This window comes from Ascaphus truei, chromosome 21, assembly GCF_040206685.1.
Source record: "Ascaphus truei isolate aAscTru1 chromosome 21, aAscTru1.hap1, whole genome shotgun sequence".
NCBI lineage: Eukaryota > Metazoa > Chordata > Amphibia > Anura > Ascaphidae > Ascaphus > Ascaphus truei.
In genome coordinates, this window is record NC_134503.1 from 710,002 (window position 1) to 731,207 (window position 21,206).

The 21,206-nt window shown below is 51.3% G+C and overlaps 2 protein-coding genes across 2 annotated transcripts in view; one reads left to right on the forward strand and one right to left on the reverse strand.

Annotated features, from left to right (window-relative positions):
* Positions 1-232: 232 nt before the first annotated feature.
* Positions 233-21,206, reverse strand: part of LOC142472420 (mitochondrial carnitine/acylcarnitine carrier protein-like) — a 46,096-nt gene continuing 25,122 nt past the window's right edge. The window contains exons 3-4 of the mRNA XM_075579512.1: positions 1,178-1,305; positions 233-428 (exon numbers count right to left, since the gene is read on the reverse strand). Coding sequence (XP_075435627.1) covers positions 233-428; positions 1,178-1,305 — 324 coding nt within the window. The remainder of the gene's footprint in view (positions 429-1,177; positions 1,306-21,206) is intronic.
* The window catches only part of LOC142471882 (deoxyribonuclease-1-like 1), a 47,201-nt gene continuing 46,309 nt past the window's right edge, over positions 20,315-21,206 (forward strand). Inside the window, exon 1 of the mRNA XM_075578309.1 lies at positions 20,315-20,378. The gene's annotated coding sequence lies outside the window, so the exon portion shown is untranslated. The remainder of the gene's footprint in view (positions 20,379-21,206) is intronic.

The following is a 21,206-nucleotide window of genomic DNA, read 5'->3' on the forward strand; positions in this document are numbered from 1 at the left end:
TGAGTGTGTTTCCCTGCACGGGTGTGTAGTGAGTGTGTTTCCCTGCACGGGTGTGTAGTGAGTGTGTTTCCCTGCACGGGTGATTAGTGAGTGTGTTTCCCTGCACGGGTGTGTAGTGAGTGTTTCCCTGCACGGGTGTGTAGTGAGTGTGTTTCCCTGCACGGGTGTGTAGTGAGTGTGTTTCCCTGCACGGGTGAGTAGTGAGTGTGTACACGTGTGAGAGATGTGGACATTACATCTCTGCAGACCTGCGATGTTGGTTCACTACAAACCTCCACTCCCTGCACAGGAATCTAACGAGTGAGAGAGATTCCGGGGGCCGGGGTATGTCCCTCACCTGCAGCAGGCACTTGATCCTCTCTCCGGGCGCCATGATAAAGGCGCTAAGCCCCCCGGCTAGCATACCTGCGGCACACACCTGGTGAGGCCTGCAACAGAGGAGAGGTCTGTAACTGCCCCGGCCCCCCTCTCCCATCGGATTTAAGACACAATGACAAACCTGTAGCCCTCCGCCTCTGACTCTCTACCTCCTGGATCCCATGGTGGGATCCCATGGTGGGATCCCATGGTGGGATCCCATTCCACATCCCACTCATTCCTATTTCTACATGTTGGTTTTTACTATTTGAGGTTTCTCACTGAAAAATTAAATATCATTTTCCTATTTATTTAGTCACATTTTTAAAATTTCCCTCCATATTTTTTCTCTTGTTTATGGTGTAGGACACCCCTGGCAGGGGGTATGTATGGGGGGCAGGGGGTATGAATGGGGGCTGGGGGTATGTATGGGGGCTGGGGGTATGTATGGGGGGCAGGGGGTATGAATGCGGGCTGGGGGTATGTATGGGGGGCAGGGGGTATGTATGGGGGCTGGGGGTATGTATGGGGGCTGGGGGTATGTATGGGGGCTGGGGGTATGTATGGGGGGCAGGGGGTATGTATGCGGGCTGGGGGTATGTATGGGGGGCAGGGGGTATGTATGGGGGCTGGGGGTATGTATGGGGGCTGGGGGTATGTATGGGGGCTGGGGGTATGTATGGGGGCTGGGGGTATGTATGGGGGCTGGGGGTATGTATGGGGGCTGGGCTATGTTTGGGGGTATGTATGGGGGCATGTTTGAGGGCTGGGAGATTTTCACAACCTCAGTTGCCCCGGGGCTGAATTTATTGCCCCTCACCTCAGAGCGATATCTTGGCCCCTCTGCTGGAGCTTCTTCCCAAGGCCGAACCCGAAAAATGAGACGGCCATAATGGGGGTGGCCACCGCCAGGGGCGCTCCCATCCCTTTATACAGGCCCCGGAAACCCTGTGCAAGAGAGAGAGACGAGGGGGTGAGAGGTAAGTGTCCCTGATGTCTGTGTATTAGGAGGGGGTGAGAGGTAAGTGTCCCTGATATCTGTGTATAAGGAGGGATGAGAGGTAAGTGTCCCTGATATCTGTGTATTAGGAGGGGGTGAGAGGTAAGTGTCCCTGATATCTGTGTATTAGGAGGGGGTGAGAGGTAAGTGTCCCTGATATCTGTGTATAAGGAGGGGTGAGAGGTAAGTGTCCCTGGTATCTGTGTATTAGGAGGGGGTGAGAGGTAAGTGTCCCTGATATCTGTATTAGGAGGGGGTGAGAGGTAAGTGTCCCTGATATCGGTATTAGGAGGGGGTGAGAGGTAAGTGTCTCTGATGCCTGTGTATTAGGAGGGGTGAGAGGTAAGTGTCCCTGATGTCTGTGTATTAGGAAGGGGTGAGAGGTAAGTGTCGCTGATATCTGTGTATTAGGAGGGGGTGAGAGGTAAGTGTCCCTGATATATGTGTATTAGGAGGGGGTGAGAGGTAAGTGTCCCTGATATCTGTGTATAAGGAGGGGTGAGAGGTAAGTGTCCCTGATATCTGTGTATTAGGAGGGGGTGAGAGGTACGTGTCCCTGATATCTGTGTATTAGGAGGGGGTGAGAGGTACGTGTCCCTGATATCTGTGTATTAGGAGAGGTGAGAGGTAAGTGTCCCTGATATCTGTGTATTAGGAGGGGGTCAGAGATATGTGTCCCTGATATCTGTGTATTAGGAGGGGGTGAGAGGTAAGTGTCCCTGATATCTGTGTATTAGTAGGGGGTGAGAGGTAAGTGTCCCTGATATCTGTGTATTAGGAGGGGGTGAGAGGTACGTGTCCCTGATAGCTGTGTATTAGGAGGGGGTGAGAGGTAAGTGTCCCTGATATCTGTGTACTAGGAGGGGGTCATAGGTATGTGTCCCTGATATCTGTGTATTAGGAGGGGGTGAGAGGTAAGTGTCCCTGATATCTGTGTATTAGGAGGGGGTGAGAGGTAAGTGTCCCTGATATCTGTGTATTAGGAGGGGTGAGAGGTAAGTGTCCCTGATATCTGTGTATTAGGAAGGGGTGAGAGGTAAGTGTCCCTGATATCTGTGTATTAGGAGGGGGTCAGAGGTACGTGTCCCTGATATCTGTGTATTAGGAGGGGGTCAGAGGTACATGTCCCTGATGCCTGTATATTAGGAGGGGGTGAGAGGTATGTGTCCCTGATGCCTGTATATTAGGAGGGGGTGAGAGGTACGTGTCCCTAATGCCTGTGTATTAGGAGGCGAGAGGTACGTGTCCCTGTGTATTAGGAGGTGAGAGGTACGTGTCCCTGTGTATTAGGAGGTGAGAGGTACGTGTCCCTGTGTATTAGGAGGTGAGACGTACGTGTCCCTGTGTATTAGGAGGTGAGAGGTACGTGTCCCTGTGTATTAGGAGGTGAGAGGTACGTGTCCCTGTGTATTAGGAGATGAGAGGTACGTGTCCCTGTGTATTAGGAGGTGAGACGTACGTGTCCCTGTGTATTAGGAGGTGAGAGGTACGTGTCCCTGTGTATTAGGAGGTGAGAGGTACGTGTCCCTGTGTATTAGGAGGTGAGAGGTACGTGTCCCTGTGTATTAGGAGGTGAGAGGTACGTGTCCCTGATGCCTGTGTATTAGGAGGTGAGAGGTACGTGTCCCTGATGCCTGTGTATTAGGAGGGGGTGAGAGGTACGTGTCCCTGATGCCTGTGTATTAGGAGGTGAGAGGTACGTGTCCCTGTGTATTAGGAGGTGAGGGGTACGTGTCCCTGATGCCTGTGTATTAGGAGGTGAGAGGTACGTGTCCCTGATGCCTGTGTATTAGGAGGTGAGAGGTACGTGTCCCTGATGCCTGTGTATTAGGAGGGGGTGAGAGGTACGTGTCCCTGATGCCTGTGTATTAGGAGGTGAGAGGTACGTGTCCCTGTGTATTAGGAGGTGAGGGGTACGTGTCCCTGATGCCTGTGTATTAGGAGGTGAGAGGTACGTGTCCCTGTGTATTAGGAGGTGAGAGGTACGTGTCCCTGATGCCTGTGTATTAGGAGGGGGTGATAGGGGTAATGTCAGAGCCTCTGAAGTGGGAGAACCCGGTTTGAATCCCAGTGTCCACTCCTTGTGACTTTGGGCTTTATCTCTGCGCAGCGCTGGGTACACTGTCACACTATGTAATGACACACAGCTCAGTGCCTGTATGCGCAGCGCTGGGTACACTGTCACACTATGTAATGCGGGGTCTCTGCACACAGCTCAGTGCCTGTATGTGCAGCGCTGGGTACACTGTCACACCATGTAATGCAGGGTCTCTACACACAGCTCAGTGCCTGTATGTGCAGCGCTGGGTACACTGTCACACTATGTAATGCGGGGTCTCTGCACACAGCTCAGTGCCTGTATGTGCAGCGCTGGGTACACTGTCACACCATGTAATGCGGGGTCTCTGCACACAGCTCAGTGCCTGTATGTGCAGCGCTGGGTACACTGTCACACCATGTAATGCGGGGTCTCTGCACACAGCTCAGTGCCTGTATGTGCAGCGCTGGGTACACTGTCACACTATGTAATGCGGGGTCTCTACACACAGCTCAGTGCCTGTATGCGCAGCGCTGGGTACACTGTCACACTATGTAATGCGGGGTCTCTGCACACAGCTCAGTGCCTGTATGCGCAGCGCTGGGTACACTGTCACACTATGTAATGCGGGGTCTCTGCACACAGCTCAGTGCCTGTATGTGCAGCGCTGGGTACACTGTCACACTATGTAATGCGGGGTCTCTGCACACAGCTCAGTGCCTGTATGCGCAGCGCTGGGTACACTGTCACACTATGTAATGCGGGGTCTCTGCACACAGCTCAGTGCCTGTTTGCGCAGCGCTGGGTACACTGTCACACTATGTAATGCGGGGTCTCTGCACACAGCTCAGTGCCTGTATGCGCAGCGCTGGGTACACTGTCACACTATGTAATGCGGGGTCTCTGCACACAGCTCAGTGCCTGTATGTGCAGCGCTGGGTACACTGTCACACTATGTAATGCGGGGTCTCTGCACACAGCTCAGTGCCTGTATGCGCAGTGCTGGGTACACTGTCACGCTATGTAATGCGGGGTCTCTGCACACAGCTCAGTGCCTGTATGTGCAGCGCTGGGTACACTGTCACACTATGTAATGTCACACACACAGCTCAGTGCCTGTATGTGCAGCGCTGGGTACACTGTCACGCTATGTAATGACACACACAAGCTCAGTGCCTGTATGCGCAGTGCTGGGTACACTGTCACGCTATGTAATGACACACACAAGCTCAGTGCCTGTATGTGCAGCGCTGGGTACACTGTCACGCTATGTAATGACACACACAAGCTCAGTGCCTGTATGCGCAGTGCTGGGTACACTGTCACGCTATGTAATGACACACACAAGCTCAGTGCCTGTATGCGCAGCGCTGGGTACACTGTCACACTATGTAATGACACACACACAGCTCAGTGCCTGTATGTGCAGCGCTGGGTACACTGTCACACTATGTAATGACACACACACAGCTCAGTGCCTGTATGCGCAGCGCTGGGTACACTGTCACACTATGTAATGACACACACACAGCTCAGTGCCTGTATGTGCAGCGCAGGGTACACTGTCACACTATGTAATGCGGGGTCTCTGCACACAGCTCAGTGCCTGTATGCGCAGCGCTGGGTACACTGTCACGCTATGTAATGACACACAGCTCAGTGCCTGTATGCGCAGCGCTGGGTACACTGTCACGCTATGTAATGCGGGGTCTCTGCACACAGCTCAGTGCCTGTATGCGCAGCGCTGGGTACACTGTCACACTATGTAATGCGGGGTCTCTGCACACAGCTCAGTGCTTGTATGTGCAGCGCTGGGTACACTGTCACACTATGTAATGCGGGGTCTCTGCACACAGCTCAGTGCCTGTATGCCCAGCGCTGGGTACACTGTCACGCTATGTAATGACACACACAGCTCAGTGCCTGTATGCGCAGCGCTGGGTACACTGTCACACTATGTAATGACACACACACAGCTCAGTGCCTGTATGCGCAGCGCTGGGTACACTGTCACACTATGTAATGACACGCACACAGCTCAGTGCCTGTATGCGCAGCGCTGGGTACACTGTCACACTATGTAATGACACACACAGCTCAGTGCCTGTATGCGCAGCGCTGGGTACACTGTCACACTATGTAATGTCACACACACAGCTCAGTGCCTGTATGCGCAGCGCTGGGTACACTGTCACACTATGTAATGTCACACACACACAGCTCAGTGCCTGTATGCGCAGCGCTGGGTACACTGTCACGCTATGTAATGACACACACACAGCTCAGTGCCTGTATGCGCAGCGCTGGGTACACTGTCACACTATGTAATGACACACACAGCTCAGTGCCTGTATGCGCAGCGCAGGGTACACTGTCACACTATGTAATGACACACACACAGCTCAGTGCCTGTATGCGCAGCGCTGGGTACACTGTCACACTATGTAATGACACACACAGCTCAGTGCCTGTATGCGCAGCGCTGGGTACACTGTCACACTATGTAATGACACACACACAGCTCAGTGCCTGTATGTGCAGCGCTGGGTACACTGTCACACTATGTAATGACACACACACAGCTCAGTGCCTGTATGCGCAGCGCTGGGTACACTGTCACGCTATGTAATGACACACACACAGCTCAGTGCCTGTATGCGCAGCGCAGGGTACACTGTCACACTATGTAATGACACACACAGCTCAGTGCCTGTATGCGCAGCGCTGGGTACACTGTCACGCTATGTAATGACACACACAGCTCAGTGCCTGTATGTGCAGCGCAGGGTACACTGTCACGCTATGTAATGACACACGCACAGCTCAGTGCCTGTATGTGCAGCGCTGGGTACACTGTCACACTATGTAATGACACACAGCTCAGTGCCTGTATGCGCAGCGCTGGGTACACTGTCACACTATGTAATGTCACACACACAGCTCAGTGCCTGTATGCGCAGCGCTGGGTACACTGTCACACTATGTAATGACACACACACAGCTCAGTGCCTGTATGCGCAGCGCTGGGTACACTGTCACACTATGTAATGACACACAGCTCAGTGCCTGTATGCGCAGCGCTGGGTACACTGTCACACTATGTAATGTCACACACACAGCTCAGTGCCTGTATGTGCAGCGCTGGGTACACTGTCACGCTATGTAATGACACACACACAGCTCAGTGCCTGTATGCGCAGCGCTGGGTACACTGTCACGCTATGTAATGACACACACACAGCTCAGTGCCTGTATGCGCAGCGCAGGGTACACTGTCACACTATGTAATGACACACAGCTCAGTGCCTGTATGCGCAGCGCTGGGTACACTGTCACACTATGTAATGCGGGGTCTCTGCTCACAGCTCAGTGCCTGTATGCGCAGCGCTGGGTACACTGTCACACTATGTAATGCGGGGTCTCTGCACACAGCTCAGTGCCTGTATGCGCAGCGCTGGGTACACTGTCACACTATGTAATGCGGGGTCTCTGCACACAGCTCAGTGCCTGTATGCGCAGCGCTGGGTACACTGTCACACTATGTAATGCGGGGTCTCTGCACACAGCTCAGTGCCTGTATGCGCAGCGCTGGGTACACTGTCACACTATGTAATGCGGGGTCTCTGCACACAGCTCAGTGCCTGTATGCGCAGCGCTGGGTACACTGTCACACTATGTAATGCGGGGTCTCTGCACACAGCTCAGTGCCTGTATGCGCAGCGCTGGGTACACTGTCACACTATGTAATGCGGGGTCTCTGCACACAGCTCAGTGCCTGTATGTGCAGCGCTGGGTACACTGTCACACTATGTAATGCGGGGTCTCTGCACACAGCTCAGTGCCTGTATGTGCAGCGCTGGGTACACTGTCACACTATGTAATGACACACACACAGCTCAGTGCCTGTATGTGCAGCGCTGGGTACACTGTCACACTATGTAATGTCACACACACAGCTCAGTGCCTGTATGCGCAGCGCTGGGTACACTGTCACACTATGTAATGACACACACACAGCTCAGTGCCTGTATGCGCAGCGCTGGGTACACTGTCACACTATGTAATGACACACACAGCTCAGTGCCTGTATGCGCAGCGCTGGGTACACTGTCACGCTATGTAATGACACACACACAGCTCAGTGCCTGTATGCGCAGCACTGGGTACACTGTCACGCTATGTAATGACACACACAGCTCAGTGCCTGTATGCGCAGCGCTGGGTACACTGTCACGCTATGTAATGACACACACACAGCTCAGTGCCTGTATGCGCAGCGCTGGGTACACTGTCACTCTATGTAATGACACACAGCTCAGTGCCTGTATGCGCAGCGCTGGGTACACTGTCACACTATGTAATGACACACACACAGCTCAGTGCCTGTATGCGCAGCGCTGGGTACACTGTCACACTATGTAATGACACACACACAGCTCAGTGCCTGTATGCGCAGCGCTGGGTACACTGTCACACTATGTAATGACACACACACAGCTCAGTGCCTGTATGCGCAGCGCTGGGTACACTGTCACGCTATGTAATGACACACACACAGCTCAGTGCCTGTATGCGCAGCGCTGGGTACACTGTCACTCTATGTAATGACACACAGCTCAGTGCCTGTATGCGCAGCGCTGGGTACACTGTCACACTATGTAATGACACACACACAGCTCAGTGCCTGTATGCGCAGCGCTGGGTACACTGTCACACTATGTAATGACACACACACAGCTCAGTGCCTGTATGCGCAGCGCTGGGTACACTGTCACACTATGTAATGACACACACACAGCTCAGTGCCTGTATGCGCAGCGCTGGGTACACTGTCACGCTATGTAATGACACACACACAGCTCAGTGCCTGTATGCGCAGCGCTGGGTACACTGTCACTCTATGTAATGACACACAGCTCAGTGCCTGTATGCGCAGCGCTGGGTACACTGTCACACTATGTAATGACACACACACAGCTCAGTGCCTGTATGCGCAGCGCTGGGTACACTGTCACACTATGTAATGACACACACACAGCTCAGTGCCTGTATGCGCAGCGCTGGGTACACTGTCACACTATGTAATGACACACACACAGCTCAGTGCCTGTATGCGCAGCGCTGGGTACACTGTCACGCTATGTAATGACACACAGCTCAGTGCCTGAACTTATCTGACAGGGGTTAATTCCTGCCTAGAGTCCGTCTCTTCCCCATCCGTACCGATCTGCCTGGCAGGCATATCAATAGGGAGTGGTCTAGGGAGCCTATTGCTTCGGGTTCCCCATGAAGCCATAAGAACTTCTTTATCGGAGACTGCCTCAGAGCCTGTGACCGAGGAAAGGTTAAGGGATCAGGGTTTTTTTTTTTTTTAAGAACAGGGACACTGGGGTAAATTGGGGCTACCTATGGAAATGGTAATTGTCCCGATGCCCAGAAGTTAGATGGTTTAGTGCCCGGGATGAACGAAATCTGAAATTATTATTATTATTTTTAAGAATAATGCTGATTGCCTTTTAAGGTTGGCAGTGTGCTCGGCACTTTTCAAAGAAATTATATTACAAGTGATTAGTTTGGAGTTCTATACAGAATTATTTTAGTCATTTTTTCTTTTGGTTTGGCAATAGCTGAGGCACCAATTTGAATGAATTTATATTGTAGCAAAGTCAAGACCACAGTGACTGTTTAGTAAAACAATTAGTAAGTATTGTATGCAACTAATATATTTTTGAGTCTCTCTAGGCACATGTCAAAGTTGAAAGTGCACCTACGAGAGATGGGTTAATGGTCAAGCATTTCCTACGCAAGAACGTTCTTCATCCCAGATGAAAAGGCGCTACTACTACTATTAAAAGTACTACTCCTCACCATTACAGCAAATAAAGTGGCAGAGGTCTCTTTTTGGATCCACGTTACGCATATGAAACTTATCCCAGCACCACCCACAGTTGCTTCAATCTGCACCGTATCCAAAGTGGAAAAGCCTAGAGACACAGCCAAAATTCCAGGCCTCAACATATGAACTTTGAACTTTTTAATAATCTTTTTTCTTTACAGGTTTTGTTATTTTAATTATAAATGTATAGTCTATTAGGTTTGTGTAAATAGTGTGCACACAAAGACGATAGGGTAGGAACAGGTATATTTTGTTTAGTAATTGTTATTTTGTTTTTATTGATTTGTGTATAGCATATATGCACACCTTTTGTCACACAATGGAATTCTAGTAAACAAAGCCCATATTTTATGTATAATATAACCCAATATACTATCTATATTCAATAGGTTGCACCCCAGGGAAAATAAGTGTTATATTTAACCCCTTGAGAAAAAGACAATATGAAATAAGACATTTGTAGAACCATCTATAAGAAATTGGTTACGAAGGGTGTAGAAATACGAGTTTTCCCTAGGGAAGTTATTGACTCTGTGATAGGAGGACAGATAGAATATTACCCTGCAACTAGAATAGTTTATGTTATTTGGGGAAAATAGTCCAGTGTTTAAAGGTAGAGTTGACGGATGGGATTTGTTGGGACTTGGTGGTTGGATTAGTTCTCTGGAAGCGAAGCTATTGGATGCTTTTGTGTGTGTGTGTGTCTGTCCTACTCATCACTCTCTATGTATGTGTCATATGCAGTAAACTTTGATCCAGAAGTGCGTTGCACCCCCACCGACGCTATGCCTCTTTTCGGTGATGTCAGCAGTCCCCCAGAAGAAGAGACCGAGAAGAAATCAACTGTGCCGATATAATGGCCGAAAAAGAATGACAAGGCACAATTGGACAATCTCTTGGTCCAGCAGGACTATGCAATGGTTAACTGTTCTTTAAATAGACTGTCTCTAAAGAATAAGAGGGGACTAAGAAGATTGGATATGAGGCTATGAGGAAAGTGGGAGGTCACCCAGAGGCGTGTGTCAGCCACAAGGAAAGGATCATAAGTCAGCCATTTTTTACCATAGCAGCCATTTTTCTGTTTTGCCATTCTGAATAAATGCAGTATGAAAGATGCGTGAAAGATGAATATTTGTGCAATCGCTCCCGGTAGAAATTAGCCCCCACCAATTTTCACAAATTTTAGCCGCCATAATGTGCTAGTAGTTACAGAAGAGCAGTGTGAATAGTAATTTAGAAATTGGTAATAGTTTTTGTAGTAATAGTCAACCTGGTAAACAGAAAAGATATCATACCAGCCACACCGATATATATCTCTCTACAAACAAGAACTCCTGTGGCCACATATATATATATTTTTTTTTTATTTTCTTCGGACCCCCAAAACCTGCACCACTACTTCAGTACGACAAAATATATCAACAATATCAAAAACAATATAGTAGTTGTTAGGTTATGGACCCACGACAAAATGAGGGAAAGAGAATTGTTATGGGACTGATATTTATCGTTTGCATATTTGTATTATTAGTTGTTATTATTTCATGTTACAAATGTATGTGTTTATCTTTATGTAAAATGATTATGCCTTTTGGTAAGTCAGTTGATCACACATATGCATCACTGAACGTTAATGCCCCATTCACAGTTTCCCAAATATGATACATGACTCTGGACCTACTGCCACTAGAGTCCAGATACCTTTGATGGATTATGATAATATTCAAATCCAATACGAGACCCCCATATCCTAGAGGTTAATTGTCATTTAGTCATGACAAAAGGGGGGATTGAAAATGTGCATATAAGGGGGGGACTCCATTTTGATTGCTGGATAACCATTTTTCTATAACTATTCTGTACTAACATTTAAGTCTCAGGAACTAACCACATGCTATATGCCATATGAAATTCTGCTGCCCAGGCAGTCTGAGGAAGTGACCTGAACTATCACCTACTTATCTCTAGCCGAACTGTATTTGTTCAGACTTGTTTTGCCCTATAGAAAACAGGAACTTGTCTTCAGCCATATTGAGCATAAGTTACACAAGAATGCATTACAGAACATGCTGACATTTCCTTAACGGCCTCCTAACCCGGTAGTGAGCCCCTTTCTCAGGCCATAAACTGTCTAACTGTCATTTTGCTGAGATAGACAGACTGTGAAGTAAAAGGGGAAGTATGTTCTCATATCTGTGTTTTTTCTATGCTCAAGTTTGCTATATAAACTGGCTGTAACCCTTCAATAAATGAGAGAACAGTTTTTGACAAAGCTTCAATGGTTGTCTGACTCAATTACTGTCTTCTCCCGAGCTCGTCCACCATTTTGTTTTCCCAGATTATCAGCGCTATAAGAGTGGGTTAAATCCTCCGGAGGTTTGAAGTCATCCCGAGTCGGCAGACGGTGTATTTTCACGCTAAGACGTTGGAGAATACAAGGGCACATTTTCACTATGTAATGACACACACACAGCTCAGTGCTTGTATGCGCAGCGCTGGGTACACTGTCACGCTATGTAATGACACACACATTGCTCAGTGCCTGTATGCGCAGCGCTGGGTACACTGTCACACTATGTAATGACACACACACAGCTCAGTGCCTGTATGTGCAGCGCTGGGTGCACTGTCACGCGATGTAATGACACACACACAGCTCAGTGCCTGTATGTTCAGCGCTGGGTGCACTGTCACGCTATGTAATGACACACACACAGCTCAGTGCCTGTATGTGCAGCGCTGGGTACACTGTCACACTATGTAATGTCACACTATGTAATGACACACACAGCTCAGTGCCTGTATGCGCAGCGCTGGGTACACTGTCACACTATGTAATGTCACACACACAGCTCAGTGCCTGTATGCGCAGCGCTGGGTACACTGTCACACTATGTAATGACACGCACACAGCTCGGTGCTTGTATGCGCAGCGCTGGGTACACTGTCACGCTATGTAATGACACACACACAGCCCAGTGCCTGTATGCGCAGCGCTGGGTACACTGTCACACTATGTAATGACACACACAGCTCAGTGCCTGTATGCGCAGCGCTGGGTACACTGTCACACTATGTAATGCGGGGTCTCTGCACACAGCTCAGTGCCTGTATGTGCAGCGCTGGGTACACTGTCACGCTATGTAATGACACACACAAGCTCAGTGCCTGTATGCGCAGTGCTGGGTACACTGTCACGCTATGTAATGACACACACACAGCTCAGTGCCTGTATGTGCAGCGCTGGGTACACTGTCACGCTATGTAATGACACACACACAGCTCAGTGCCTGTATGCGCAGCGCTGGGTACACTGACACGCTATGTAATGACACACACACAGCTCAGTGCCTGTATGTGCAGCGCTGGGTACACTGTCACACTATGCAATGTCACACACACAGCTCAGTGCCTGTATGTGCAGCGCTGGGTACACTGTCACACTATGTAATGTCACACACACAGCTCAGTGCCTGTATGTGCAGCGCTGGGTACACTGTCACACTATGCAATGTCACACACACAGCTCAGTGCCTGTATGTGCAGCGCTGGGTACACTGTCACACTATGTAATGACACACACACAGCTCAGTGCCTGTATGTGCAGCGCAGGGTACACTGTCACGCTATGTAATGACACACACACACAGCTCAGTGCCTGTATGTGCAGCGCTGGGTACACTGTCACACTATGTAATGACACACAGCTCAGTGCCTGTATGCGCAGCGCTGGGTACACTGTCACGCTATGTAATGACACACACAGCTCAGTGCCTGTATGCGCAGCGCTGGGCACACTGTCACGCTATATAATGTCACACACACAGCTCAGTGCCTGTATGCGCAGCGCTGGGTACACTGTCACACTATGTAATGACACACACACACAGCTCAGTGCCTGTATGCGCAGCGCTGGGTACACTGTCACACTATGTAATGACACGCACACAGCTCAGTGCTTGTATGCGCAGCGCTGGGTACACTGTCACGCTATGTAATGACACACACACACAGCTCAGTGCCTGTATGCGCAGCGCTGGGTACACTGTCACACTATGTAATGACACACACACAGCTCAGTGCCTGTATGCGCAGCGCTGGGTACACTGTCACGCTATGTAATGACACACACACAGCTCAGTGCCTGTATGCGCAGCGCTGGGTACACTGTCACACTATGTAATGACACACACATAGCTCAGTGCCTGTATGCGCAGCGCTGGGTACACTGTCACACTATGTAATGCGGGGTCTCTGCACACAGCTCAGTGCCTGTATGTGCAGCGCTGGGTACACTGTCACGCTATGTAATGACACACACACAGCTCAGTGCCTGTATGTGCAGCGCTGGGTACACTGTCACGCTATGTAATGTCACACTATGTAATGCGGGGTCTCTGCACACAGCTCAGTGCCTGTATGTGCAGTGCTGGGTACACTATCACACTATGTAATGACACACACAGCTCAGTGCCTGTATGTGCAGCGCTGGGTACACTGTCACGCTATGTAATGTCACACACACAGCTCAGTGCCTGTATGTGCAGCGCTGGGTACACTGTCACACTATGTAATGACACACACAGCTCAGTGCCTGTATGCGCAGCGCTGGGTACACTGTCACGCTATGTAATGACACACACACAGCTCAGTGCCTGTTTGCGCAGCGCTGGGTACACTGTCACACTATGTAATGACACACACACAGCTCAGTGCCTGTATGCGCAGCGCTGGGTACACTGACACGCTATGTAATGACACACACAGCTCAGTGCCTGTATGTGCAGCGCTGGGTACACTGTCACACTATGTAATGTCACACACACAGCTCAGTGCCTGTATGTGCAGCGCTGGGTACACTGTCACACTATGTAATGACACACACAGCTCAGTGCCTGTATGTGCAGCGCTGGGTACACTGTCACACTATGTAATGACACACACACACAGCTCAGTGCCTGTATGTGCAGCGCTGGGTACACTGTCACACTATGTAATGACACACACACAGCTCAGTGCCTGTATGCGCAGCGCAGGGTACACTGTCACACTATGTAATGATACACACACAGCTCAGTGCCTGTATGTGCAGCGCTGGGTACACTGTCACACTATGTAATGATACACACACAGCTCAGTGCCTGTATGTGCAGCGCTGGGTACACTGTCACGCTATGTAATGACACACACACAGCTCAGTGCCTGTATGCGCAGCGCTGGGTACACTGTCACACTATGTAATGACACACACACAGCTCAGTGCCTGTATGCGCAGCGCTGGGTACACTGTCACGCTATGTAATGACACACACAGCTCAGTGCCTCTATGCGCAGCGCTGGGTACACTGTCACACTATGTAATGACACACACACAGCTCAGTGCCTGTATGTGCAGCGCTGGGTACACTGTCACACTATGTAATGCGGGGTCTCTGCACACAGCTCAGTGCCTGTATGCGCAGCGCTGGGTACACTGTCACACTATGTAATGCGGGGTCTCTGCACACAGCTCAGTGCCTGTATGCGCAGCGCTGGGTACACTGTCACGCGATGTAATGACACACACAGCTCAGTGCCTGTATGTGCAGCGCTGGGTACACTGTCACGCTATGTAATGTCACACACACAGCTCAGTGCCTGTATGCGCAGCGCTGGGTACACTGTCACGCTATGTAATGACACACACAGCTCAGTGCCTGTATGCGCAGCGCTGGGTACACTGTCACACTATGTAATGACACACACACAGCTCAGTGCCTGTATGTGCAGCGCTGGGTACACTGTCACGCTATGTAATGACACACACACAGCTCAGTGCCTGTATGCGCAGCGCTGGGTACACTGTCACGCTATGTAATGACACACACACAGCTCAGTGCCTGTATGCGCAGCGCTGGGTACACTGTCACACTATGTAATGACACACACAGCTCAGTGCCTGTATGCGCAGCGCTGGGTACACTGTCACACTATGTAATGCGGGGTCTCTGCACACAGCTCAGTGCCTGTATGCGCAGCGCTGGGTACACTGTGACACTATGTAATGACACACACAGCTCAGTGCCTGTATGCGCAGCGCTGGGTACACTGTCACGCTATGTAATGACACACACACAGCTCAGTGCCTGTATGCGCAGCGCTGGGTACACTGTCACGCTATGTAATGACACACACACAGCTCAGTGCCTGTATGCGCAGCGCTGGGTACACTGTCACGCTATGTAATGACACGCACACAGCTCAGTGCTTGTATGCGCAGCGCTGGGTACACTGTCACGCTATGTAATGACACGCACACAGCTCAGTGCTTGTATGCGCAGCGCTGGGTACACTGTCACGCTATGTAATGACACACACACAGCTCAGTGCCTGTATGTGCAGCGCAGGGTACACTGTCACACTATGTAATGACACACACACAGCTCAGTGCCTGTATGCGCAGCGCTGGGTACACTGTCACACTATGTAATGACACACACACAGCTCAGTGCCTGTATGCGCAGCGCTGGGTACACTGTCACACTATGTAATGACACACACACACAGCTCAGTGCCTGTATGTGCAGCGCAGGGTACACTGTCACACTATGTAATGACACACAGCTCAGTGCCTGTATGCGCAGCGCTGGGTACACTGTCACACTATGTAATGTCACACTCACAGCTCAGTGCCTGTATGCGCAGCGCTGGGTACACTGTCACACTATGTAATGTCACACACACAGCTCAGTGCCTGTATGTGCAGCGCTGGGTACACTGTCACGCTATGTAATGACACACACACAGCTCAGTGCCTGTATGCGCAGCGCTGGGTACACTGTCACGCTATGTAATGACACACACACAGCTCAGTGCCTGTATGCGCAGCGCTGGGTACACTGTCACACTATGTAATGACACACACACAGCTCACTGCCTGTATGCGCAGCGCTGGGTACACTGTCACGCTATGTAATGACACACACACAGCTCACTGCCTGTATGCGCAGCGCTGGGTACACTGTCACACTATGTAATGACACACACACACAGCTCAGTGCCTGTATGTGCAGCGCAGGGTACACTGTCACGCTATGTAATGACACACACACAGCTCAGTGCCTGTATGCGCAGCGCTGGGTACACTGTCACGCTATGTAATGACACACACACAGCTCACTGCCTGTATGCGCAGGGCTGGGTACACTGTCACACTATGTAATGACACACACACAGCTCAGTGCCTGTATGTGCAGCGCTGGGTACACTGTCACACTATGTAATGACACACACACAGCTCAGTGCCTGTATGCGCAGCGCTGGGTACACCGTCACGCTATGTAATGACACACACACAGCTCAGTGCCTGTATGTGCAGCGCTGGGTACACTGTCACACTATGTAATGACACACACACAGCTCAGTGCCTGTATGCGCAGCGCTGGGTACACCGTCACGCTATGTAATGACACACACACAGCTCACTGCCTGTATGCGCAGCGCTGGGTACACTGTCACACTATGTAATGACACACACACAGCTCAGTGCCTGTATGCGCAGCGCTGGGTACACTGTCACGCTATGTAATGACACACACACAGCTCAGTGCCTGTATGCGCAGCGCTGGGTACACTGTCACACTATGTAATGACACACACACAGCTCACTGCCTGTATGCGCAGCGCTGGGTACACTGTCACACTATGTAATGACACACACACAGCTCAGTGCCTGTATGCGCAGCGCAGGGTACACTGTCACGCTATGTAATGACACACACAGCTCAGTGCCTCTATGCGCAGCGCTAGGTACACTGTCACACTATGTAATGACACACACAGCTCAGTGCCTGTATGCGCAGCGCTGGGTACACTGTCACGCTATGTAATGACACACACAGCTCACTGCCTGTATGCGCAGCGCTGGGTACACTGTCACACTATGTAATGACACACACAGCTCACTGCCTGTATGCGCAGCGCTGGGTACACTGTCACACTATGTAATGACACACACACAGCTCACTGCCTGTATGCGCAGCGCTGGGTACACTGTCACACTATGTAATGACACACACACAGCTCAGTGCCTGTATGCGCAGCGCAGGGTACACTGTCACACTATGTAATGACACACACACAGCTCAGTGCCTGTATGCGCAGCGCTGGGTACACTGTCACACTATGTAATGCGGGGTCTCTGCACACAGCTCAGTGCCTGTATGTGCAGCGCTGGGTACACTGTCACGCTATGTAATGACACACACACAGCTCAGTGCCTGTATGCGCAGCGCTGGGTACACTGTCACACTATGTAATGACACACACACAGCTCAGTGCCTCTATGCGCAGCGCTGGGTACACTGTCACACTATGTAATGACACACACACAGCTCAGTGCCTGTATGTGCAGCGCTGGGTACACTGTCACGCTATGTAATGACACACACACAGCTCAGTGCCTGTATGCGCAGCGCTGGGCACACTGTCACACTATGTAATGACACGCACACAGCTCAGTGCCTGTATGTGCAGCGCTGGGTACACTGTCACGCTATGTAATGACACACACACAGCTCAGTGCCTGTATGTGCAGCGCTGGGTACACTGTCACGCTATGTAATGACACACACACAGCTCAGTGCCTGTATGTGCAGCGCTGGGTACACTGTCACACTATGTAATGACACACACAAGCTCAGTGCCTGTATGCGCAGCGCTGGGTACACTGTCACACTATGTAATGACACACACAAGCTCAGTGCCTGTATGCGCAGCGCTGGGTACACTGTCACACTATGTAATGACACACACACAACTCAGTGCCTGTATGCGCAGCGCTGGGCACACTGTCACACTATGTAATGACACGCACACAGCTCAGTGCCTGTATGCGCAGCGCTGGGTACACTGTCACGCTATGTAATGACACACACACAGCTCAGTGCCTGTATGTGCAGCGCTGGGTACACTGTCACACTATGTAATGACACACACAAGCTCAGTGCCTGTATGCGCAGCGCTGGGTACACTGTCACACTATGTAATGACACGCACACAGCACAGTGCCTGTATGTGCAGCGCTGGGTACACTGTCACACTATGTAATGACACGCACACAGCACAGTGCCTGTATGTGCAGCTCTGGGTACACTGTCACGCTATGTAATGACACACACAGCTCAGTGCCTGTATGCGCAGCGCTGGGTACACTGTCACGCTATGTAATGACACGCACACAGCTCAGTGCCTGTATGCGCAGCGCTGGGTACACTGTCACACTATGTAATGACACGCACACAGCTCAGTGCCTGTATGCGCAGCGCTGGGTACACTGTCACGCTATGTAATGACACACACAGCTCAGTGCCTGTATGTGCAGCGCAGGGTACACTGTCACACTATGTAATGACACACACACAGCTCAGTGCCTGTATGTGCAGCGCTGGGTACACCGTCACGCTATGTAATGACACACACACAGCTCAGTGCCTGTATGCGCAGCGCTGGGTACACTCTCACACTATGTAATGACACGCACACAGCTCAGTGCCTGTATGTGCAGCGCAGGGTACACTGTCACACTATGTAATGACACACACACAGCTCAGTGCCTGTATGCGCAGCGCTGGGTACACTGTCACACTATGTAATGACACACACACAGCTCAGTGCCTGTATGCGCAGCGCTGGGTACACTGTCACACTATGTAATGACACACACACAGCTCAGTGCCTGTATGCGCAGCGCTGGGTACACTGTCACGCTATGTAATGACACACACACACACAGCTCAGTGCCTGTATGCGCAGCGCAGGGTACACTGTCACACTATGTAATGACACACACACAGCTCAGTGCCTGTATGCGCAGCGCTGGGTACACTGTCACGCTATGTAATGACACACACACACACAGCTCAGTGCCTGTATGCGCAGCGCAGGGTACACTGTCACACTATGTAATGACACACAGACAGCTCAGTGTCTGTATGTGCAGCGCTGGGTACACTGTCACACTATGTAATGACACACACAGCTCAGTGTCTGTATGCGCAGCGCTGGGTACACTGTCACGCTATGTAATGACACACACACAGCTCAGTGCCTGTATGTGCAGCGCTGGGTACACCGTCACGCTATGTAATGACACACACACAGCTCAGTGCCTGTATGCGCAGCGCTGGGTACACTGTCACACTATGTAATGACACACACACAGCTCAGTGCCTGTATGCGCAGCGCTGGGTACACTGTCACACTATGTAATGACACACACAGCTCAGTGCCTGTATGCGCAGCGCTGGGTACACTGTCACACTATGTAATGACACACACACAGCTCAGTGCCTGTATGCGCAGCGCAGGGTACACTGTCACACTATGTAATGACACACACAGCTCAGTGCCTGTATGCGCAGCGCTGGGTACACTGTCACACTATGTAATGTCACACACACAGCTCAGTGCCTGTATGCGCAGCGCTGGGTACACTGTCACGCTATGTAATGACACACACACAGCTCAGTGCCTGTATGTGCAGCGCTGGGTACACTGTCACACTATGTAATGACACGCACACAGCTCAGTGCTTGTATGCGCAGCGCTGGGTACACTGTCACACTATGTAATGACACACACAGCTCAGTGCCTGTATGTGCAGCGCTGGGTACACTGTCACGCTATGTAATGACACACACACAGCTCAGTGCCTGTATGTGCAGCGCTGGGTACACTGTCACACTATGTAATGACACGCACACAGCTCAGTGCTTGTATGTGCAGCGCTGGGTACACTGTCACACTATGTAATGACACATACAGCTCAGTGCCTGTATGCGCAGCGCTGGGTACACTGTCACACTATGTAATGACACACAGCTCAGTGCCTGTATGCGCAGCGCTGGGTACACTGTCACACTATGTAATGACACACACAGCTCGCTCCTTCCTGATTCAGCAGATCCCGCCCTGTCAGGGTTATGTTCGGGAGGAAGGAGACAGCTGCCGCCAAATATCAGACCCCCGCCGCCGGACAGGGGAGACACGCTGGGGGACACGCTGGGACAACGCGGACACTCGGGGACAAGGAGCAAAGTGCGGAAACAGTGAGTAACGAGTTACACCTCTGCCTGAGGGAGAGAACATATGTATACAGCTAAACTCACTAAGCTCCCTGTGTGTCCTGCTCTGTGTCTCCCTGTCACTGTGTGGGGGGCCTGAGCTCCCTGTGTGTCCTGCTCTGTGACTCCCTGTCACTGTGTGGGGGGCCTGAGCTCCCTGTGTGTCCTGCTCTGTGACTCCCTGTCACTGTGTGGGGAGCCTGAGCTCCCTGTGTGTCCTGCTCTGTGTCTCCCTGTCACTGTGTGGGGGGCCTGAGCTCCCTGTGTGTCCTGCTCTGTGACTCCCTGTCACTGTGTGCGGGGCCTGAGCTCCCTGTGTGTCCTGCTCTGTGTCTCCCTGTCACTGTGTGGGGAGCCTGAGCTCCCTGTGTGTCCTGCTCTGTGTCTCCCTGTCACTGTGTGGGGGGCCTGAGCTCCCTGTGTGCCCTGCTCTGTGACTCCCTGTCACTGTGTGGGGGGCCTGAGCTCCCTGTGTGCCCTGCTCTGTGACTCCCTGTCACTGTGTGGGGGGCCTGAGATCCCTGTGTGCCCTGCTCTGTGACTCCCTGTCACTGTGTGGGGGGCCTGAGCTCCCTGTGTGTCCTGCTCTGTGTCTCCCTGTCACTGTGTGGGGAGCCTGAGCTCCCTGTGTGTCCTGCTCTGTGTCTCCCTGTCACTGTGCGGGGAGCCTGAGCTCCCTGTGTGTCCTGCTCTGTGTCTCCCTGTCACTGTGTGGGGGGCCTGAGCTCCCTGTGTGCCCTGCTCTGTGACTCCCTGTCACTGTGTGGGGGGCCTGAGCTCCCTGTGTGTCCTGCTCTGTGTCTCCCTGTCACT